Source organism: Pongo abelii, chromosome 20, assembly GCF_028885655.2.
Source record: "Pongo abelii isolate AG06213 chromosome 20, NHGRI_mPonAbe1-v2.0_pri, whole genome shotgun sequence".
NCBI classification, from domain to species: Eukaryota; Metazoa; Chordata; class Mammalia; order Primates; family Hominidae; genus Pongo; species Pongo abelii.
In genome coordinates this window covers 7448159-7470994 of record NC_072005.2, presented here as the reverse complement: position 1 = coordinate 7470994, position 22836 = coordinate 7448159, and the positions used below count along the sequence as shown (strand labels likewise).

The 22836-nt window shown below is 55.5% G+C and overlaps 2 protein-coding genes across 10 annotated transcripts in view; one reads left to right on the top strand and one right to left on the bottom strand.

Annotated features, from left to right (window-relative positions):
- Positions 1-2102: 2102 nt before the first annotated feature.
- PEX11G (peroxisomal biogenesis factor 11 gamma) lies at positions 2103-19855 on the top strand. Of its 7 annotated transcripts, none has more exons than XM_002828545.6 (5): positions 2103-2207; positions 5201-5389; positions 9004-9182; positions 12843-12905; positions 13942-15942. In XM_002828545.6, exons 1-5 carry the CDS (start codon positions 2148-2150, stop codon positions 14174-14176), a joined length of 726 nt encoding a protein of 241 aa, XP_002828591.2. In that variant the 5' UTR covers positions 2103-2147; the 3' UTR covers positions 14177-15942. The 7 variants fall into 7 exon arrangements, with proteins under 7 accessions (XP_002828591.2, XP_054395462.1, XP_054395461.1 ...); XM_054539486.2 differs by lacking the exon at positions 13942-15942 and adding an exon at positions 17639-19855 and having other exon boundaries at positions 2107-2207; XM_054539490.2 differs by having other exon boundaries at positions 2107-2207; positions 14125-15942.
- Positions 18392-22836, bottom strand: part of LOC100454400 (rho guanine nucleotide exchange factor 18) — a 74618-nt gene continuing 70173 nt past the window's right edge. For all 3 annotated transcript variants that reach the window (XM_024237614.3, XM_024237615.3, XM_024237613.3), the window contains 4 exons: positions 21813-22119; positions 20892-21017; positions 20587-20776; positions 18392-20361 (listed from right to left, as the gene is read on the bottom strand). In XM_024237614.3, coding sequence (XP_024093382.1) covers positions 20604-20776; positions 20892-21017; positions 21813-22119 — 606 coding nt within the window. In that variant the 3' untranslated portion in view covers positions 18392-20361; positions 20587-20603. The remainder of the gene's footprint in view (positions 20362-20586; positions 20777-20891; positions 21018-21812; positions 22120-22836) is intronic.

Here is a 22836-nt window from a genome sequence, read left to right as displayed (position 1 = left end):
AAAGAGGCCGAGCACGGTGGCTCACGCCTGTAATCCGAGCACTTTGGGAGGCTGAGACGGGCAGATCAGGAGGTCAGGAGATCAAGGCCATCCTGGCTAACACAGTGAAACCCCATCTCTACTAAAAATACAAAAAAAAAATTAGCAGGCGCCTGTAGTCCCAGCTACTCGGGAGGCTGAGGCAGGAGAATGGCGTGAACCCGGGAGGCGGAGCTTGCAGTGAGCCGAGATTGCGCCACTGCACTCCGGCCTGGGCGACAGAGAGAGGCTTCGTCTCAAAAAAAAAAAAGAAAAAGAAAAAGAAAAAAAAAAGAATTAACAAGGGAAAAACAAATTTATTAACATGTATACCTTGTGTATACATGGGAGATGCCAATAGAAATGAGGTGTCTTATATAGCTTACATAATTCCTGCTTATATAGCACCTTCAACATACAGCAGCAAATTTTTGGAGAAGTGACAAGACAAAGGAAAAGGATATTGAGGCCAGGTGCGGTGGCTAATGCCTGTAATCCCAGCACTATGGGAGGCTGAGGCGGGCGGATCACTTGAAGCCAAGAATTTGAGACCAGCCTGGCCAACGTGGTGAAACCCCGACTCTACCTAAAATACAAAAATTAGTCAGGTACTGTGGTGCACACCTGTGATCCCAGCTACTTGGGAAGCTCAGGCACAAGAATCGCTTGAACCAGGGAAGCGGAGGCTGCAGTGAGCAGAGATGGCGCTACTGCACTCTAGCTTTGGGGACAGAGCAAGACTCCGTCTCAAAAAAAAAGAAAAAAAAAAAAAAGACGTCTCCAGACAAGAGTCTAAAGGTGTCCCTGGTGATCAATCTTTGTCCTTCCTGGTAGAGAGGGGAGGAGGGCACCTTTGTACATTTAGGTCCTGCTTTGAGGCAAATCAGGGAAGCACAGAGAGCTTTTCCGGTATCAGCTCCATTGATCTTAGCTCAAAATAATCCTACACTAAGGTCGCATATTTCAGAGTGGCATGTGCTGGTCTACGAGGGTCTCTTCGGGTTGATAAAAATACTCCGAAACTAGCAAGGGGTGATGGTTGTATAACATGTGCATGTACTAAATGTCACTGAATTGTGCATTTTTATTTTTTATTTATGTTATTTTATTTTATTTTTTGAGACAGAGTCTCGCTCTCTCTCCCAGGGTGGAGTGCAATGGCGTGATCTCGGCTCACTGCAGCCTCTGCCTCCCAGGTTCAAGCGATTCTCCCGCCTCAGCCTCCCGAGTAGCTGGGATTACAGGCGCCTGCCATCATGCCTGGCTATATTTTTTGTACATTCGTAGAGACGGGGTTTCACCATCTTGGCCAGGCTGGTCTCGAACTCCTGACCTCAGGTGATCCTCCCAAAGTGCTGGGATTACAGGAGTGAGCTATTGTGCTCGGCCAAGAATTATGCATTTTTAAATGGTTAATTTCATCTTGTGCCAATTTTACCTCAATAACAAAAACGGGTGAAAAATGGTATTTGACTTTTTTTTTTTCACGAGATGATACAAGAATATTGCACAAAATTTAACAGCTACAAAATGGCATAAAGGTGAAAATGTAATATCTTCCTCAATCACCCGGGTTACCCTTTCTGGAGCAAGTCCAGTTACAATTCTTGTGTATTCTAGAACAATTCTTAACGTCCAAAGATAACGTCTTTCCTTAACGTCGAAAGATGCCTTGTTGTGATATTACAGCAGTCATTCCTGCTCACTACAGGCAAGCACACAGTGCAGAAAAGGTGAAGCACAAAAACTAAAAAGGAAAATCTCTCCTTGAACCATTGCGAACAGGTTGGTGGTTTTGCTTGGAATATTTTTGGAGCGTGTGGGTAGTTGGTTAAACTTAGAAATATATTTTTTTGTACGTGGGTAGTTGGCCAAACGGCCGTGGGGCAGAATGCAGCAAACTCCGAGGATCATCCAGGGTCTGCAGGCCTGGAGAGCACACACATGTCGGCCCCATCTCTGCAAACTCTGTCCCTCCCCTACAGCGGACAAAAAGCCGGTCAAGGGACAAAGGCCTGTGGCCGCGCCTGCGCGCAAGCCTTTGGGGGGTGGGGGCGCTCCCGGGTCCCCGGCCTGGCCCCGCCCCCTGGCGCGGCGCGCCGACGTCGCGGTGACGTCACGGAGTTGCCATGGCGTCGCTGAGCGGCTTGGCGTCGGCGCTGGAGTCCTACAGGGGCCGGGACCGCCTGGTGAGGCAGGGGCGGACCAGGGGCGGACCAGGGCCGGAGGTCCTAGAGTTTGGCCCAAGCTCAGAGACGGGGAAACAGGCCAGAGAGGGGACGGGGTCGCCCAGGATACTCCGTCGCAGAGGCCCTGTCCGAGCTAGGCTCAAATGCGGTGCCCTAGCATTGGACATTTATGTATTTATTTATTTTGGCTGGAGTGCGGTGGTGCGATCTCTGCTCACTGCAGCCTCCGCTTCCCGGGTTCAAGCGATTCTCCTGCCTCAGCCCCCCCGAGTAGCTGGGACTACAGGCGCCCGCCACCACGCCCTGCTAATTTTTTGTATTTTTAGTAGAGACGGGGTTTCATCATGTTAGCCAGGATGGTCTCGATCTCCTGGCCTCAAGCGATCCACCTGCCTCGGCCTCCCAAAGTGCTGAGATTACAGGCGTGAGCCACCGCGTCTGGCCAGCGTTGGACATTTAGATCGTTTCTGCCAACCCAACCTGTCTGGACATTGACACACTGGCCAGATTCCCGTGTCTGGACGTTTTGGATCCGACCAGGCCACTGAAATCAGTCCCTGCGTTGTCCTGAACAATCTCGTGTTGGGATTTGGGATGTTGCAGGGCTCCCCTGTGGCTGGACATTCACTTCCAACCAGATTCCCTATAGTTGGGCATTTAGGTTGTTTTAGCCAACCTAGACCAAAGAAAACGCCATGGCCTGGGCCCTGCCATGCCTAAGCAGTGATGGGTTCCAACAAAACCCCAGTTGGTCATTTAGATTGTCTCTGCCAACCCAGCCTGGCTGGACGTTTACACACCAAACAGATTCCCATGTTTGGACATTTAGGATCTGACCAGGCCACTGTAGTTGGTCCCTGGGTTGTCCCAAACAATCTCATGTGGCGATTTAGGATATTGCAAGACTCTCCCTATGGCTGGACAGTTTTTAGTTCCAATCAAGTCCCATATGGTTGAGCATTTAGGTTATGCCATCCATGCCCCTGAGTCTGGACTCTTAGCTTGTCCCCACCAGTCTCTTATAGGTAGACATTTAGGTTGTACCAGGGGGTGTACTGGTGGCTAGGCATTTAGATTCCATTCAAATATCTTATGATTGGGGGGGTGGGTTAACAAATCCCCCCTGAGTTGAACATTCAGATTGCAGTGTTTTGCCATTATAATGGGGCTGGAAAGGAATTACAAGTAAAAATAAATAAAGCAACAGGAACAAGCAATTTCTGAAAAGCAGGTAAAATAAAGATATAAGGGAGGCCGGGTGTGGTGGTTCACGCCTGTAATTCTAGCACTTTGGGAGGTGGAGGTGGGTGGATTGTCTGAGCTCAGGAGTTTGAGACCAGCCTGGGCAACGTGATGAAACCCCATCTCTACTAAAATACAAAAATTAGCCGGGTGTGGTGGTGCGTGCCTGTAGTCCCAGCTACTTGGGAGGCTGAGGCGGGAGAATTGCTTGAACCTGGGAGGCAGAGGTTGCAGTGAGCTCACACCTTTGCACTCGAGCCTGGGGAGCAGAGCGAGACTCTGTCTCCAAAAAAAAAAAAGATATAAGAGTAGTGAAGACGACCTATTTCACAAGGCTCCACATCACCTACTGAGTAGGTTCTTTCTCTCTAAAGTAATTCTACCAAATTATCCTGTTGTTCACTGGGTTGAGGCCTGATCACCTGCACCCACCATTGAGCACAGCCAAAGGCTTTGGTCCAGGCAGGTAGATGTAAATATACACTTTAGCTGGGGCTTCCTGCCACCTGGGAAAAGAAGGACCCGGGAGGTGGGAAGTAAGGAGCTTTGTTTTCTTTGTTCCTGTCACATCTGTCCCCAAAGGCTGTGCCCTTCAGTTACATCAATGATGTCATGTTTCTTCATTTGTCCCACCTCCAAGTATGTTTTTAAACTTTCAGCTTTTTTTTTCTTTTTTCTTTTTTTTTTTTTTTAGACAGGGTCTCGCTCTGTTGCCCAGGCTGGAGTGCAGTAGCACGATTATAGCTCACTACAGTCTGGAACTCCTGGGCTCAAGTGATCCTCCAGCATCAGCCTCCCAAGTAGCCACCATGCCCTGTTAACTTAAAAAAATTTTTGGCAGCCAGGCACGGTGGCTTACGCCTGTAATCCCAGCACTTTGGGAGGCCAAGGCGGGTGGATCATGAGGTCAGGAGATCGAGACCATCCTGGCTAAAATGGTGAAACTCCGTCTCTACTAAAAATACAAAAAATTAGGTGGGCTTGGTGGCGGGTGCCTGTAGTCCCAGCTACTCGGGAGGCTGAGGCAGGAGAATGGCATGAACCCAGGAGGCGGAGCTTGCAGTGAGCCGAGATCGCGCCACTGCACTCCAGCCTGGGTGACAGAGCGAGACTCCGTCTCAAAAAAAAAAAAAAAAATTGGTAGAAACAGGGTCTTGCTATGTTGCCCAGGCTGGTCTCAAACTCCTGGTCTGAAGGCATCCTCTCAAAGTGCTGGGGTCTCTCAAAGTGCCTCGGTCTCTCAAAGTGCTGGGGTTACAGGCATGAGCCACTGTGCCGCACCTAAACTTTCAGCTTTTACTGTCACTTTGTAGATTTAGAATCTTCCAAACCCTTGGGTCAGGCACGGTGGCTCATGCCTGTAATCCCAGCACTTTGAGAGACCGAGGCAGGTGGGAGGCTAAGGCAGGTGGATCACTGAGGTTATGAGTTTGAGACCAGCCTAGCCAACCTGGTGAAACCCTGTCTCTACAAAAAATATAAAAATTAGCGGGGTATGGTGGTGGGCGCCTGTAATCCCAGCTACTGGGGAGGCTGAGGCACAAGAATCGCTTGAACATGGGAGATGGAGGCTGCAGTGAGCCGAGATCATGCCACTGCACTCCAGTCTGGATGACAGAGTGAGACTCTTTCAAAAAAAAAAAGAATCTTCCACACTCTCAATCCAGCGGGGCCCGGGGCCAGGTGTGGGGGGATGCAGCTCAGTTCTGCAGAACAGGAGGGCCACGCTGACTGCTTCTGCTTTCCCACAGATCCGAGTGCTGGGGTACTGCTGCCAGCTGGTTGGTGGGGTTCTGGTTGAACAGGGTCCCGCCAAGTCCGAAGTGGGAACACGTCTGTTGGTGGTGTCCACCCAACTCAGCCACTGCAGGACCATCTTGCGACTCTTTGATGACCTGGCCATGTTTGTCTACACTAAGCAATACGGCCTAGGGGCACAGGTAACAGAGTTTGTGGGGCTCTAGGGAGTAGGGCGCGGACCTGAGTGGACATTTTTAAAAAAAATTTTTTGGCCCCTCAGGGTGGCTCATGCCTGTAATCCCAGCAGTTTGTGAGGCCAAGGCAGGCGGATCATGAGGTCAAGAGTTCGAGACCAGCCAGGCCAACATGGTAAAACCCTGTCTCGGCTGGGCGCGGTGGCTCACGCCTGTAATCCCAGCACTTTGGGAGGCCGAGGCGGGCGGATCACGAGGTCAGGAGATTGAGACCGTCCTGGCTAACACAGTGAAACCCCGTCTCTACTAAAAATGCAAAAAAATTAGCCAGGTGTGGTTGTAGGCGCCTGTAGTCCCAGCTACTCGGGAGGCTGAGGCAGGAGAATGGCCTGAACCTGGGAGGCGGAGCTTGCAGTGAGCTGAGATCGCGCCACTGCACTCCAGCCTGGGCGACAGAGCCAGACTCCGTCTAAAAAAAAAAAAACCCCGTCTCTACTGATAATACAAAAATTAGCCGGGCATGGTGGCGCACGCCTGTAGTTCCAGCTACTTGGGAGGCTGAGGCAGGAGAATCGCTTGAACCTGGGAGGTGGAGGTTGCCGTGAGCCGAGATTGTGCCACTGCACTCCAGCCTGGGCAATGGAGCGAGACTCCATCTCAAACAATACAAAAAAAATAATTTTTTTTTAGAGACAGGGTCTTGCTCTGTCATCCAGGCTGGAGTGCAGTGGAGTGATCATAGCTCACTGCAGCCTTGAACTCCTAGGCTCAAGTGGTCCTCCCACCTTAGCCTCCCTGAGTGCTGGGATGACAGGCGTGAGCTACCATGAGCATTTTATAGTCTTGTCCCAAAGTGCTCCCTGCGTGGGTAGTTGATTACTTTTAAAAATTTCACTTTCTTCTTTGAGAGGATCAGATGTTCTCATTTTGATTTAAATTTTTAAAAATAGCAAACGTTCACACGTTCCAAAGGAGGATATAATTTTAAAAAACCTCCCTCTTTCCTGATCTTCCAGGCCTCCAATTTTTCCCCACAGAGGCAGCCACTGTGGTCAGCTTCTTTTTTTTTTTGAGACAAGGTCTCACTCTGTCACCCAGGCTGGAGTGCAGTGGCGTGATCTCGGCTCACTGCAACCTCTACCTCCGGGATTCAAATGATTTTTCTGCCTCAGCCCCTCACGTAGCTAGGATTACAGGCACCCCCCACCATGCCTGGCTAATTTTTGTATTTTTAGTAGAGATGGGGTTTTGTCATGTTGGCCAGGCTGGTCTCGAACTCCTGACCTCAAGTGATCCACCTGCCTCAGCCTCCCAAACTGCTGGGATTACAGGTGTGTGCCACCGTGCCCGGCCCTGTGGTCAGCTTCTTGTGTCTCCTTTGTGAGATTTCCTGTACTTGCATAGGCAAATACATATGGTTTACATAAACAGTGCTTTTTTCACTTAACAGTACAGCTTAGGCATCATTTCTTTATCTTTCTTTTTTTTGGAGACAGGGTCTCACTCTGTCACTCAGCCTAGAGTACAGTGGCGTGATCATGGCTCACTGCAGCCTTGACTTCCCGGGCTCAGGTGATCCTCCTACCTCAGCCTCCGGAATAGCTGGGACTACAGGTGCACCACCACACCTGGTTAATCTTTTGTATCTTTTGTAGAGACAGGGTTTTGCCATGTTGCCCAGGCTGGCCTTGAACTCCTGGGCTCAAGTGTTCCACCTGCCCCGCCTCCCAAAGTGCTAGGATGACAGGCGTGAGCCACCGCGCCCGGCCACAGATCATTTCTTATCAGTCTAGAAAGAGCTGCGTTCTCAGGACCACATAGTGCTCTGCTATGCAGCTTCGGATTTATTTAATCGGCCTCTGGTTGACGCACAGGGCAATGATTTCTAAGGTTTTGCTATTGCGACAGTGCTGCAGAGAGTAGCCTTGTCCCTGCGGCGTCCCACAGGCGTGCCAGCCTATCTAGAGGGCCATGCTGCCCCTCACGGGATGGCTGCGTGGGCCAGCCTCTCAGCGTCATGCCCCTCCCTGGGCTGCCCTGTCTGTTCTCTCTGTCCTCCCAGGGATCACCTCTCTGAGCCACTTGCTACTCAGATGCACCCCGCCCGGAAATCCCAACCCCACCGTGTTCAGCACCACGTGTCCTCTGCCTGATCATCCTACATCATGAGTGTTGCTCTGGGCTGCCTTCCTGTTTTGACACCTATAGCATCCTCCTCCTCCGTGTCTGATTAGGACAATGCTCTGGTGCATCCCTGAGACCCCTCCTTCCTCTATCCCCTCTGTGGAAGAGCCCTCAGGCAAGGGGTGGAGGCCCTTGCACCTCGAGTGTCCCTTGGCCAGAACAAGAGCCCCTTTTGTTGGGTTCCCAGTTTATATGTCTGCGTTCCTCCCTGCCCTGGTGAGCCTCTGCCCCTCCGCAGAGTCTAGCCTGGACCCTGCCCCTTCTCAGGAAATCCAGGCGGAATGAGCACATTGGGGCGGGGTCCGCCATCCTCAGGGAGGTGGGCAGTGTGCCAGGACGCGCTAGGCAGATGAGGGAAGCTGGAGTGAGGTTCAGAGCCCGGAGGTAGGATCATGACTAGCCAGAAAGGAGAGCAGCATCTGGAATCAGCGGTGGGGGCGGGGAGGAGCTGCCTGGGAAGTCAGAGAGGAGGGGAAGGGTGTGGCAGGTAACAAGGACGATGAAGGTAGGGGGGCGGGGCTCCGATGGGGCGGGATCCCGACGGGCGGGGTCCAAAGGAGGTGGGGTCCCAAGGGGGCGGGCCCCCCGCTTGGCTGCGGGTCTCCAGTCCCAGAAACCAGGCTTCAGCGCTGGTTTCTACAGCTTCAACTGGTCCTGCCTCGCTGGCTCTAGGCGGTGTAATTAAGAACTTGGGGCAGAGGGTATGGGCACCGTGCAGGACCGAGAGCCCGCGTGCGCATTGCAATTTGAGGGCCTGGAGGACCATCCCTGCCGGAACTGGGGGCCAGCGGCTTTCCCTGAGAGCCTCAGAGTGGCGGTCTGTAACTTGCTCGGGGTTGAGGGAGGCCACGAGCCTTGCCGTACTGTGCCTGGCGCGTGGTCAGCAGTGGGCGTGCGGTGGCCCAAGGGTTGGCACACCATCTCAGCCTGGTCAGGGTTCCCTGCGGGCCACCTCTCATGCTCCCTGCATAGAGTCTGGCATCGGAGGTCCTCGCCTGTGCAGGAACTGGAAGCCTTTGGGAAGGAAGGCTCTGACACAGGCCTCCCAACTTGGCCGTACCTGGGAATCCCCTGGGAATGTGAAAATTCCCTGTGAAAATTCTCGGTACTGGGGCCTGCCCCAGGCTGAGTGAGGCAGAATCCTCACGGCTGGCACTGGGCATGGGGTTTTTGAAGCTCCGCAGAGGATTGCACTGCACAGCTGCGTTAAGAGCCTCCCTCCAAGGGGCACTGAGCACCGTGCTGCCGAGACACGGAAATCAGGCCTGTGCGGGGACCCCAGCCCTAGAACCTTTCTCCTGCAGGGCCTGCCGGGCCTGGACATGGCCCAGGGACTGGGGTCAGGAAATAGCTGTCTGCCACCTGGCATGGCTACGGTGCTAAAATGGGCAGTGGGTAAGTCTGACTCTAGGCCCCCTCTGCTTCTGGTCCTGCAGGAGGAGGACGCCTTTGTCCGCTGGGTCTCCGTCCTAGGGAACCTGGCCGACCAGCTCTATTACCCCTGTGAGCACGTCGCCTGGGCGGCTGATGCCCGGGTCCTCCACGTGGACTCTTCCCGGTGGTGGACGCTGAGTACAACCTTGTGGGCCCTCTCTCTGCTCCTGGGGGTTGCCAGGTAAGTGGCATGGGCCAGAAGGGAGCACCCAAGGTCCCTGGGCGGGGCCTCCTTAGCAAAGCGGCAGCAGCCCCAGCAACAGCACAGGCTTCAGACTGAGATGGGGTCTTTGCCTTTTAGAGTTTTCCTTGGAGGTTTTGTTGTTTCTTCCTTTTGTGGGTATATTTGTTCAGAATAACTGTCGGAACAAATTACCACAACTCTGTAGTGCTGGGCAACAGAAACTTATTATCTTAGGATTCTGAAGGCTGGAAGTCGGAACACTCCCTGGGCTAGTGTCAGCAGGCGCTGATGCCTTCTGGAGGCCCCAGGGGGAGGTCCGTTTCCTTGGATTTTCCAGCTTCTAGAGGCCACCCACATTCCTTGGCTCATGGTCCCGTCCTTCATCTTCCAAGCATGACCTCTGCTTTCAGGGTCACACCTCCTTCCCTCACCCTCATTCTCCTTCCTCCTTCCTATAAGGACCCCTGTGATGACATGGGGACCACCTGGATGATCCAGGGTAATACCCCATCTCAAGATCCTTAGCTTAGGTTGGGCGTGGTGGCTTATGCCTGTAATCCCAGCACTTTGGGAGGCCAAGGCGGGTGGATCTCTTGAGTCCAGGAGTTCTAGACCAGCCTGGCCAACATGGTGAAACCCCGTCTCTACTAAAAATACAAAAAATTAGCTGGGCTTGGTGGTGCACACTTGTAATCCCAGCTACTAGGGAGGCTGAGGGGCAGGAGGATTGCTTGAATTTGGGGAGGTGGAGGTTGCAGTGAGCCGAGATCACACCCCTGCACTCCAGCCTTGCGACAGAGCAAGATTCCGTGTCAAGAAAAGAAAAAATCCTTAGCTTAATCCCATCGGCAAAGCCTCCTTTGCCTTGGAGGTGAACATGTTCACAGGTTCAGGACATGGACATTTTAGGACGGGCCGTGACTCTGCTGAGCACACTCAGAAAGAAGAAGTAACTCCAGGGCCTGTGACAAGCAGCCAGCGGAGTGGCCTTTACCCGGGTCCCTGAGTCTTGCTGGCGTTGCTGTCAGCTGACACCCCGGAGAAAACAGCAGTTTCCTGACTAGCTCTCTGCCTCCAAAAAACCATACAGTTTCTAGAACTTTCCAGTAATGGTTTCCTCCCAAACATTTTCCTCTTTGCAAATGTGCTGAGTCAGAATCCCCTGCCCCTGAAAACACCAGGAGGAGCTGGGCCCCCTGGTCTCCATGTTTCAGTGGCCGTGAAGGGCTCTTAGATCGCTGGGGTGAGGTGCAGCTGCCCCCAGCCTCGGGGCAGGCTGTGTCCTTTTTCTGGGGGAAGCTTTGCTTGTCCCTGGTCAAGGCTCTGACTCTCAGTAGTTCTTGTTTTCCCCCCAACACAGATGTCCTAATTACATGCTTACCGTAGACAATCTGGAAAATAGATAAACCTCAGAGTAGAAGATTCGAATTACCCACAATCCAACCCAGAGACTCCCACTGTTCAAGCTTCGGTGGTTCTTTTCCAGCTTTGACCTAATACGCTGCCTACGCGTTTTGACTGTCTCAAAAGGGTCATGTTTCATGGCCATTGCCCCTGGAGGCAGCGGTGTCTGTCTGTGGTGCTGGCCTTCCCTGTGTGCTGGGAGACCCGGGGGAGGGTGTCTGGGCCTGGCCTGGATGTTCCTGGGGCTCTGGTCAGAGGGGGGCCTTGGCTCACAGCCTCTCTTCCTCCACCTTCCTCTGGGTGCCTCGTGACCTCTGGTTTGTATTTCAGGGGCAGCCTTGGTTCCTTTGTTTTTTGCTTAAATAAACTTTTTTGTTGTTTGTTTTTTTGAGACAGGCTGAAGAGCAGTGGCTCAATCTTGACCCACTGCAACCTCCGCCCCTTGGGCTCAAACAGTGCTCCCACCTCAGCCTTCTGAGTGGCTGGGACCACAGGCTGTGCCACCACATCTGGCTAATTTTTGTAAATTTTTTTTTGTAGAGACGTGGTTTTGCCATGTTGCCCAGCCTGGTCTCCAACTCCTGGGCTCAGGTGATCCACTTGCCTTGGCCTCCCAAAGTGCTGGGATTATAGGCGTGAGCCACCACGCCCGGCCCAGACTTTATTTTTTTAGAGCAGTTTTAGGCTGACAGCAAAATTGAGCATAACGTTCAGAGAGCTCCCATATACCCCCACACACAGCCTCCCTGACTACTGGCGCCATCCCCATGGTGCATTTGTTACAACTGATGTCCCTCCATGGATCCATCATCACCCCAAGTGAATAGCTCACGTTAGGGTTCACGCTAGGTTTTGGGCATCCTATGGGTTTGGACACTGACACGTGTCCTCCCTTGCAGAATCAAATGGAATTGTTTCACGGCCATCAAAGTCCTCTGTGCCCCGCCTGCTGTGGCATTCTCATTTCGGGCACGTGGTTTTTCATCATTTCTCTGGGTTTGCAGCAAGCAGGGGGAGTGGGTGGAGAGCATTCCATGTGTGCTCATCACGACCAGACATCTGCCCTAAGGCCCAGGGCTGCCGGAGCATCAGCCAGGAGGTTGCTAAATGGAGATGCCTGGGTCCGGTGCCCAGGGCTTCTTTTTCTTGAGACACAGTCTTCCTCTGTCGCCCAGGCTGGAGTGCAGTGGTGCGATCTTGGCTCACTGCAACCTCCGCCTCCTGGGGTCAAGTGATTCTCCTGCCTCAGCCTCTCAAGTAGCTGGGATTACAGGCGCCTGCCACCACCCCCAGCTAATTTTTGTATTTTTAGTAGAGACAGGGTTTCACCATGTTGGCCAGGCTAGTCTCGAACTCCTGACCTCAGGTGATCTGCCCGTCTTGGCCTCCCAAAGTGCTGGGATTACAGGTGTGAGCCACCACGCCTGGCCTAGAGTTTCTGATTCTGTGGGTCTGGGGAGCCCAGGAATCAGTGTTTTGCCCTAGTCCCCCAGGAGGCTCCCACCTGCTGTGCCACTGGCGCTACCCTGCATCCTGCACCCTGGGTACCCAGTGGCCAGAGGAGATGTGACCAGGCCCTGCCCATTCTGTCACAGTCACAACCCGGCATGCCCCACGGCTGAGGCTGGAGAGTGCAGGTGCCTGATGGACCGGCCCAGGTGGGTGCCATGCATGGCTGCAGAGTCCGCTGGGAGCAGAGGCTGCCCACTGGGTAGCCCCTTCCTCAGCCTGCAGATGCCAGCCCTGGGGGCCCAAGGGATCATCCAGACAGGTCCAGCCAATGTCCAGGGTGTGTGTGCAGGGGGTACTGGCATGGCACTGATTTGGACCTTTCCACACAGAGCAGGCAAGGCAGCTGAGGCCCGGAGGGGAAACGGCGTCCCCACGCCTGTCCAACTGCGGGCCTCTTGGCATCCTCTTCTGTCTAGGACTCCTTGCCAGGCTGTGAACACCTCACGGGGCTTGATGTTCCTTTGAGCACTTGCCAGTGGTTTGCAGAGGCTGGCCCAGGCCCTGGATGGCCATGTCAGAAGTGCAGGACGACGTCCCGGGTGGGACAGGGCCGTGTTAGAGATGAGTCCCTGGGAGCTTGAGGCACAGCCGGGAGGGCGTGGGACTGTGGGGGCAGGGAGAGGGCAGGCCATTTATCTGAGATGCAGCACCCATCCCAGACTGTATGTCCGGGGCCAGCGTTGTGGAGCTAACCCTCCTGCTTCCCCCCATGGCATCCTCCCTCGGGCTCTGGTGCCGCAGGTCCCTGTGGATGCTGCTGAAACTGAGACAGAGGCTGCGGAGCCCCATGGCGCCCTTCACCAGGTAGGAGCTCGTGATCACCCAGCAGGGAGGCCCACTCTCTCCAGCAAGCGTGGGATCCCTCCAGCAGGCGTGGGATCCCTCCAGCAGGCATGGGATCCCTCCAGCAGGCGTGGGATCCCTTCAGCAGGCGTGGGATCCCTCCAGCAGGCGTGGGATCCCTCCAGCAGGCGTGGGATCCCTCCAGCAGGCGTGGGATCCTCCAGCAGGCGTGGGATCCCGGCTCGCAGCCACCCCTGTGCAGGCCTGTGCTGGGGTCTGTTGTGCTCAGGTCATGGGGGTCTCACCGCAGCCTCTGGTGGGTGGTGGTACCTTTTACAGATGGAGAAACTGAGGCTTGCTTGAGCGGGGACTCCAGGGCTGAGCCTTCATGGCTGCGCCCCCAGCAGGAGAGAATGATCAGTTTCCCGAAGGCCATAGCCATCGTTACCGTTGCTTTTTCTTTTTCTTTTTTGAGACAGGGTCTTGCTCTGTCGCCCAGGCTGGAGCACAGTGGTGCCATCTCGGCTCACTGCAACCTCTGCCTCCCAGGCTCAACTGATCCTCCTTCCTCAGCTTCCCGAGTAGCTGGGACTACAGGCATGTGCCACCACGCCTGGCTAATTTTGTTATTTATTTTTTGGTGGAGATGGGGTCTTGCCACATTGGCCAGGCTTATCATCACTGTGTCATCCTGATAAAGAAAGGCCGGGCAGGCACAGGCCACGCTCCTGGGGTTCCCCCTTCCCTCCACACCTCCCAAAGTGCATTTGTGCTTTCTGTTTTTCACAAGGAATCCCCATCTCTGGGTGTTCAGGACGAGGAGTGAGGCGTGGATTTGAGGACTTGGACCCGGGTCCCTGCCCTGTTCGTGCTTGGGTCGGTGGGGGGTGATGCGGACTCAGTCTCTATGGACGGTCAGGGAGGCCCCTCGGCCCTGCCAGCTCCTCCCACTCACAGGCAGGGGCTCAGGGCTGCCAGGCCACACAGGACATTCAGGGGCTTGGGAAGGGCAGGCAGGTGTGAGCGTGAGTGTGAGCGGCCCCTCTCTGCCCCACAGCCCGCTGCCCCGGGGCAAGCGGAGGGCCATGGAGGCGCAGATGCAGTCGGAGGCGCTGTCACTTCTCAGCAACCTGGCCGACCTGGCCAACGCCGTGCACTGGCTGCCCCGGGGCGTGCTGTGGGCCGGCCGCTTCCCGCCGTGGCTGGTGGGCCTCATGGGCACCATCTCCTCGATCCTCAGCATGTACCAGGCGGCCCAGGCTGGCGGCCAGGCCGAGGCCACTACCCCCTGACGCTACCAGAAGAGCACGGGGACACAGCCAGAGCCCACGGAGGGCCCTTCCCGCAAAGCAGAAGCCACCAGGGCAGGGGCCGGGGCTCTCATGGAGCTGCCTGTGGTGAAATCCGTGGGCAGGCTGGGTGGAGGGACTGATGCGAGGTCCCCCAGGCCTCAGCCTGGAGCTCCCGAGCCGTGACAGTTTTCAGGAGCCATGGAGGGCTTCAGCAGCACCTCCTGCCTGCCAGCTGGCGTCTTGTATCCAAATCAAGATGAGGAAGAGGGAGCCCATCGTGCCTTGAGAAAGCTGCAACGGGAATCAATTAAACATTGTGGTGCTGGCGCCTGGCTCAGGGGTGAAGGTTATTACACTGGTGGCTCCTGGCCCCTTACCCTCCACAGGACGGAACCAAAGTTGGAAACCACACTACCCCAGCCCACCTTCAGGAATGCCGTCAGCCCGGTGGGTCCTCTCCATCTTTGAGCAACCGTTGCCCACGGACCCCAAGTGGCCTCCAGCCATTGAGGGCTGTTCTCTACTCCCCAGAGTCCTGGGCACACGGGCCAGAGGTGCCACCTCTCATCAGGCCGCCTGAGGGCGTGGCCTCATGCCACCGTGCTGCAGATGCAGGGCCACTGTGAGCATTTGAAGGGCTCCAGGCTGAGACTGGGCAACACACACTGGCATCGCTGAAGACACTTGGGGCTTCCACCTCAGCCAATGTGTGGTGGGATGGGAGGAGGGTACTTCTTAGTCTGCTGGCTGAAAATGACCCTTCAGAGTCTGTGCACATGTGGCCTCTGGCAGACATTGTTGCACAGCCTGGCCCAGGAACACACAACAGCCAGTGTGTGTGCCCTTGGGCCTCCTGTGATAGCAATTGCACTGCCTTGATTTTTATCTTTTTGACACAGGATCTCTGTCACCCAGGCTGGAGTGCAGTGGTACGATCATAGCCTCACTGCAGCCTTGAACTCCTGGGCTCAAGGGATCCTCCTATCTCAGCCTCCCGAATAGCAGGAACTACAGGCCGTTTATCACCAAACCCAGCTAATTTTTAAACTTTTTGTAGAGACAGGGTCTCGCCCAGGCTGGTCTTGAACTCCTGGCTTCAAGTGATCTGCCTGCCTCGGCCTCCCAGAGTACATTTGTGGTTTGTTTTGTTTTTACAAGGAAGATACCAGGTGGCTCTGAGCAGCTGGGAGGCCGGGGACTGCTCAGGGTCACACGGGTGCAGGAGACCCCATCTGTGGGGGCTCCTTCTGCCCAGGACTCATGAGTGGGCCAGGCTTGGTGGGTTTCCCCCTTCTCTCCCTTGTCGGGGGTGCAGGCCTGTCCTGGCCCTCAGCAGAGGCCTCCTTCCCAGCCCCTAGCGGCACCTGCATGATTAGGGCATCTCATTATCTACCTGGAGACCCAACTACTTACCAGCTCATACCTGTGGGGCCCTTGGAGCAGCACCTCTGTGTGGGGAAGCCACATGACCACCTGGTCACGGGTGCCAGGAGGAAAAGCAAGCCACCTTCAGGGATACAGCCTGGGCTGGGAAGGCCTTGGACACTGACCATGTGGAGCCCAGGCACAGAGCAGACAGGTCGGATGCTTCCAGAAAGGGAGGCCGCTCTCCCACTCTCTCAGCTGGTCCAGTGGGTGTGTGTGTGTGTGTGTGTGTGTTGAAACAGTTTTATTGAAATGTAATGTGTGTGTGTGTGTGTGTGTGTGTGTGTGTGTTGAAACAGTTTTATTGAAATATAATTCACATATAAAATTTATCCACAGAAGGGGGACAGTTCAGTGGCTTTTAGTACATTCACAGTCGTGCAAGCAGAGCCACAATCAACCTTAGAACATTCCATCACCCCAGAGAGAAACCTCACACCCCTCAGCTGTTACCCACCCGCAGCCCCCAGGCTTGGTGACCACTACTCTGTCCCTGAGTTGCCCATTCTGGTCCAGTGGTTCTCAACCTTTTAGGGGCTGGAAACAGACCCCTTTGTGAACCTTAAAGACTATGGGCCCTCTTTTTTGAGACAGAGTCACTCTGTCGCCCAGGCTGGAGTGCAGTGGCGCGATCTTGGCTCACTGCAACCTCCGCCTCCTGGGTTCAAGCAGTTCTCTGCCTCAGCCTCCTGAGTAGTTGGGACTACAGGCGTGTGCAACCATGCCTGGCTAATTTTGTATTTTTAGTAGAAACGGGGTTTCACCATGTTGCCCAGGCTGGTCTTGAACTCCTGGGCTCAAGTGATTCACCCGCTTCGGCCTCCCAAAGTGCTGGGATTACAGGCGTGGGCCACCGTGCCCAGCCACTACAGGCCCTCTTTGCAGAACATCTCATTTTAGGGTGCCTCCAAGCCCCCCAGGGCCCGTAAGATGTGCTGAGGAAGGCTGGGGGCATCCCAGGGGAGAGGTCAGCTAGGCAAAGGTCAGAGGATGGCTGGGGTTGGGTAGAGCAAATCAGAGGATGGGGGGACACACACACAGACACACACACTCCAATGTCCACCATCAGGAGAATAGCTACTGGCCAGTTTTATGTTGTGTACATTTGACCACAATGAAGAAAAAATAGACCAGGCCTGGTGGCTCACGCCTGTAATCCCAGCACTTTGGGAGGCCGAGACAGGTGGATCACCTGAGGTCAGGAGTTCAAGACCAGCCTGGTCAACATGGTGAAACACCATCTCTTCAAAAATGCAAAAATTAGCCAGGCATGATGGTGGGCGCCTGTAATTCCAGCTACTCGGGAGGCTGAGGCAGGACAATCACTTGAACCCGGGTGGCGGAGGTTGCAGTGAGTCAAGATAGCGTGCCACTGCACTCCAACCTGGGTGACAGAGCAAGACTCCATGTCAAAAAAATATATATATATATAATAAATTAATTTCATCCTTTTTTTCTTTTTTTTTTTTTGAGACGAAGTCTCACTCTTGTCCCTCAGGCTGGAGTGCAATGGTACAATCTCGGCTCACTGCAACCTCCGCCTCCGGGTTCAACCGATTCTCTTGCCTCAGCCCCCAGAGTAGCTGGGATTACAGGCGTTTGCCACCACGCCCGGCTGATTTTTGTGTTTTTAGTAGAGACGGGGTTTCACCATGTTAGCCAGGATGGTCTCGATCTCCTGACCTCGTGATCTGCCCGCCTTGGCCTCCCAAAGTGCTGGGATTACAGGCGTGAGCCACCACGCCCGGCCAACCTGGCTAATTTTTAAATTTTTTTGTGAAGGGGTTTCACTATGTTGCCCAGGCTGGTCTCGAACTCCTGGGCTCAAGCGATCCTCCTGCCTCAGCCCCCGCCTCCCCAAAATGCTGGGATTACAGGGATGAGCCACTGTGCCCGGCCCTCCTTTTACTTTTTTAATATGGCTACTAAAAATGAAAAATCCCACACGTGGCCTGCATCATCTCCCTGGCGGACAGTGCTGCCCGAGAGTTCCCTTTCTGCGCTTCCTAGTGACCTAGTGATCGACTTTACACCTAGGCCCCTCGTGACGGGAAACCCTCTGTTGAAACAGCAGTGTCCTCGCCTCACTGGACTGGGACTCAGACCAGGTGGAAATGATGATTTCACACTCACAGCCAAGCTGCCTCTCACACCAGATGGAGGAACTGAAAGTTACACCCTTTGCGGTTATTTTGGATTAAAAGCAAAAAGATTTTTGTGGAGGCGCCACAAAAGCCTGAAGTGTACCCAGTGGGCAGGACCCTCCACAGGCACCTCCACGCCCCACTCCTGCCCCGTGCCCATAATCCCAGCACTTTGGGAGGCTGAGGCGGGCGGATCACTTGAGGTCAGGAGTTCGAGAACAGCCTCGCCAACATGGTGAAAGCCCATGTCTACTAAAAAAATACAAAAATTAGCTGGGCGTGGTGGTGGGCACCTGTAATCCCAGCTACTCAGGAGGCTGAGGCAGGAGAAGTGCTTGAACCCGGGAGGCAGAGGTTGCAGTGAGCTGAGATCCTGCCACTGGTCTCCGGCCTAGGCGACAGAGCGAGACTCCGTCTCAAACAAACAAACAAACCAAAAAAACAGAAACAAACAAAAAAAAACCCCAGCAACTCCTGGGGACTGGACCTGAAGGGGTCTTCAGAGTGTTAAGCAGGACACGGAGGGCAGGGGGGCGAGCTGAGGTGCAGGAGCCATGGGGAGCCCCCACCAGAACCCGCTACGCCTGCAGTGACATTTGGGCAGAAGAAAATCCTCAAACAAAACCTCCAAGAACATGCACACCAGTCACCGCTCATCTTGGACACGTTTATTGCTAGAATCAGGTCTTAAGTTCTAAAACGGGTCAGAAATATCCCGCGGTGAGGAAATGTAATCATTGTAAAAATAATTAGCAGGTGACTAAGATCACGATCACAACTGACAAAGATGTGTGCAGATCCCACGAAAATACGAACATTTGCTCGACTGTCAACTTTACAAATAAAATCGGGCTCCAACCCAGGAGTGGCCGAGGGGCACTGGCGAAGGAAGGGCTGTCGGCGCCGCCGCCCGATGCCTAGCACTACTGAGACCCCTCAGCCATGTGGTGGGGACGCGGGGTTCCCACCGCGTGGCCGAGCAGAAATTCCTTGAACTTCTCCCCCATCCAGGGAATTGTGGCATCTCGGAGGGCTGGACTGGCGCACGCCGGCTCAGGAGGGTGCCAGGGTCTGGGAATGTTCTCTCCACAACAGAACAGGAATGTACAGTCAGCTTTTGTAAAGTGCTCCGATACTCAGTACAAAAATACAAAACACTGATGATAAACATGGGATCTGACGGGGGGGCGGACAGCGTCGCTGATGGCCAAGGACCAGGCTGGGCAGAGTTGCGGTCGTCAGAGGGGCCAGGAGCCTGGGGACACCTGGCCACTCACTGTGTTCTCAGGACCTTGTCACCGATGGGCTGTATGGCTGTGGGGCTCTGGTTCTCGGTTGGCACCAGCTCCTGCCCTGCCCCCAGCTCCTGCCCCACCCCCCCTCCTGAGCCCACAGCACCCAGTGGGCGCCTCTGCCCAGGGGAGCACTTCCTGATGGAGTTTCTCCTCCCCTGTGCCCGTCTGTCCCCGAGTGGCGGGAATGTCCCCATTCACTGTATTCAGCGTCACAGGAGTGCCTCTGCCAGCGCAGTGGGAGAACGGCTGAATCGCCCCGGGATCTGCGGTTCCCAGGACCCTGGGTTCGGGTGAAGGACTTGGCCCTGGCAGGGGCTCACGTGTACCCCACTGGGAACAAGGACGATCAGCCAGGACCCAGTCCTGCCACCAATGCTTGGGGTGCAGAACAAGGCTTGACATGTGCCCTTTCTCCACCGGAGCCAGATCATGGATGGATCTCACCACCCTGGGATGTCCCAGCACCTTTGACACTACCCAACACCTCCTTCCTCCACTCCTCCAGGGGAGGGACCATGAGCTACAACAGCTCACTACAAGCGAGGGGCCCGCACAGCGGCCACTTGTCCACTTGCTGCAACGTCTCTAGGTGCTTCCTCTGCATGCCCTGGGACACGGCGCTCTCGACAGTCTGTGATGTGTCAGCCCCCGCCTGGAAGGCGGGACGCCAGCCCCGGGAGCTCATTTCCCGGGGGCTGAGGACCCTGCGCCTGGGGTGTGTACCCGCCCTGGCTGAAGCTAGAGGCCCGGTCCCCCAGACAGGCTGAGCGTGTGAACAGCAACGGGTGCCCTCGGGAAGCAGAGTTTGGGAAACAGCTGGTTTCAAAACCAATGCCAAGTAAAAAGGGGCAAAGGTCAACCCCTTTCACAATGGGCTTCCAAACCCATAGAACCTGACTGGAGGGCCACTGATGCACTGACGTTCCCTCAGTGGGCCCTGCCCCCTGGCCCTCTCTGCCCATGCCCCTGTGCCTGGCTCATTCCCTGGCGCTGAGGTTCATGGTGAACCTGCGTGGGGCTCTGTTTGGGAAGTGGATTCTGCCTGATTCTGGGGACAGATGCTGCCAACGCCACCTGGCCCCTCCTGGTGCCCTAACCCTTGGCTCCACTGTCTCGCGGCGGCTGTGGAGCGTGGCCCCGGCCGGCAGCTCCTTCTCAAAGCAAGGTCTGTTCTGTCCTCAGCTCCGTGCAGAGCCGGCACCGTTCCTCACTGCCTCGGAAAAACAGCTTGGAGTTGATCTCCCCGCCACCTGGATGGGGTGCTATGATTTCAGACAGCTCCCTGGTTTAGTTCTGGCTCAACTTTCCATTAAAAACTTTCCTTTTTGAAAAAAAAAAAAAAAAAGAGATTCAGAAAGTGACCCAGGCACCACCGCTAATCCTACAGAAACAGCTGCGAGGCCCAGAGCACCGACAGGCCGGCCCCTGCCAGGCGGTCATCAGTGGTTTGCTAGGGAAGAGGAGGGGACAGCTGGGTGGACATGGTGACCCCATGGGGGTCCCCAGAAAGCAGGAAGGGTAGGCAGGGCAGGGAGGGGCCTTGCACCTTGAGTCATGGCCCTTTTAGAAGAAGATGACGTCTTCTTTGCTGGCGTCCTCCTTGGCGCTGAGTGGTGTGGCTGGCAGTGGCGAGGGAGCTGGGGGCCCGGGCAGGAGGGCTGTGCCCCCGGCCTTGAGAGAGAAGCCCTCGGAGGGGCTGTCAGCTGGCGGTGGGCTTGGGGTGGGGAAACCAGGGTCTGGAACAGAGAGAGGGTTCAGACTGAGCAGTTGCCGGGTGGTGCCGCAGCTGCCAAGTGGTGCCGCAGCCCCGCTGCCCTGGGACTGGGCTCATGTCAGGGGGTGGGGGCTCACCTGGTGGGGGCGCAGGGCTGTGTCTGCTGGGCAGGATAGGGCTCAGCGAGCGGCGGTTCCGTGAGGTGCTCTCATCTTTCCCCATGAGCTTGTTGAGCAGCAGCTGCTGCTTCAGGTCGAAGGACACTGGAAGAGAAGGTGCTTGGGCCAGCTCCAGGCTGGCCAGCTGTCCCCACCCCCCAGGGCAGCCTCCGAGAGCAGAGGGGCCTGGCCACCCCCACCTGACACTTCCCACGGGCAGCCTGGATCCCATGACCTGAGCTGCTCAGACACTAAGCCCCAGATTCAGGGAGAACGGCCCCAACCTCGCTGCGGAAGGACCTGCAGAGTCACCCGGCATCTGGAGAGGAGGCCGAGCCTCCTGTGGAAATAGCACAGGCCCTAGTGACCACAGGACACACCCTTAATCTTCAGAGAACATCCCAGAACATCCCTGGTTGTCCCCCAGGGAGGCGTCCCCCAGAGGAGCAGGGCTGGCTCTCGTGCCAGAGGAGCCCCTGGGCATCCTCCGTGGAAACACTGGGGCTGCTCTGGGCTCCGTGTCCCGCTCTATGGAACGGCTCTGTGGAACCGGGACGATGAGCAGAGGCGCCTGCACCTGTCCCTGTCCCGGCTGTGCTGATCCCAGGTGGCCAGGGATCTCTGCCTTCTTGCCCATGTTCCTTTCTAAGGCTCCTGGTCCCCATCCCACTGTTTTGAGGGTTGAGGTGGGGAAGACACAGGGTGGATCATCTCAGTTTTGGGCTGGAGACCAAACACAGCCCTGTGTGGGGTGGCCTCAGCCACGATGCCAGCTGTGCCTTCTGGTTTTCCTCTCCAGAGGATGGCACAGGTGTCCCGAATTTCCTGGCTCCCAGTGAGCCCCTAGAGCCTGACCAGTTGCACCTTCCAGGCCCAGGCGAAGGGGCAGGGCCGGCTCACCTGAGCTCTCCCAGCGCTGAGAGCCCCTGCTCTTGCCGCCCTTGTCCTTGCCACCCTTGGTGGAGGCCGCCAGCTTGGTGGGGATCTGCTGCTGCACGGCCGCCTGCCTCTGGAACTGGTTGGTGGCGCTGAGCAGCTGAATGGGCACATCGCTCTTGGCCAGCCGGCTCTCGGTGGGGGCGCTGTCCCGGCGAGCCACCTCGGGGCGCTCTGCATACTCTGGCCCCACGCCGGACAGCAGCATGCTCACCCGAGGCCCCTCCAGCCCTTCCCCGTTGAAGCTGGGAGGGTGGCTTGGGGGCTGGGCCTGGGGGGACAACAGCAGATACATCCAATGCAAGGTTCCTGCTGTGTGGCCTCTGGAGAGCCCCCAAGGGTTGTGCACAGGAGACCCTCAACCTCGCCTGTTCTGGACAGAGCCAGGTGCAGCCTGAAGGAGCTGCCAGTCATTGCCTGTCCCCAACCCCTGCTAAATGTGCATACTTGTGGTGACACTCAGTGGCACCCATACTGTCACACACTCATACACAAACATCTCACATACTTGTGTCCACATCTGTTCACAGAACCCATGGTTTATAGATTTGTTTTCAGAGACACGGTCTTGCGCTGTCACCCAGGCTAGAGTGCAGTGGCACAATCATAGCTCTTGAGCCTCTTGGGCTCAAATGATCCTCCTGCCTCAGCCTCCCAAGTAGCTAGGATTACAGGTATGTGCCACCATGCCCTGCTAATTTTTGTATTTTTTTTTTTTTTTTAGAGACGAGGTCTCACTCCGTGGCCCAGGCTGGTCTCAAATACCTAGCCTCAAGCAATCCTCCGGCCTCAGCCTCCCGAGTAGCTAGGGTGCACACCATGGCACCCAGCTTCGTTTTTTTTTTTTTTTTTTTTTGAGACAGGGTCTCATTCTGTTGCCCAGGCTGGAGTGCAGTGGCGTGATCACGGCTCATGGCAACCTCATTCTCCCGGGCTCAAGTGATCCTCCCACCTCAGCATTCCAAGTAGTGGGGACCACAGATGCATG

Bases quoted from the DNA above. Each gene is read 5' to 3' on its own strand.
- PEX11G (XM_054539486.2), top strand. From the start codon at position 2,148: ATGGCGTCGCTGAGCGGCTTGGCGTCGGCGCTGGAGTCCTACAGGGGC. The intron at 2,208-5,200 runs GTGAGGCAGGGG...GCTTTCCCACAG, and splicing joins ACAGGGGCCGGGACCGCCTG to ATCCGAGTGCTGGGGTACTG. The intron at 9,183-12,842 runs GTAAGTGGCATG...CTGGTGCCGCAG, and splicing joins CTGCTCCTGGGGGTTGCCAG to GTCCCTGTGGATGCTGCTGA.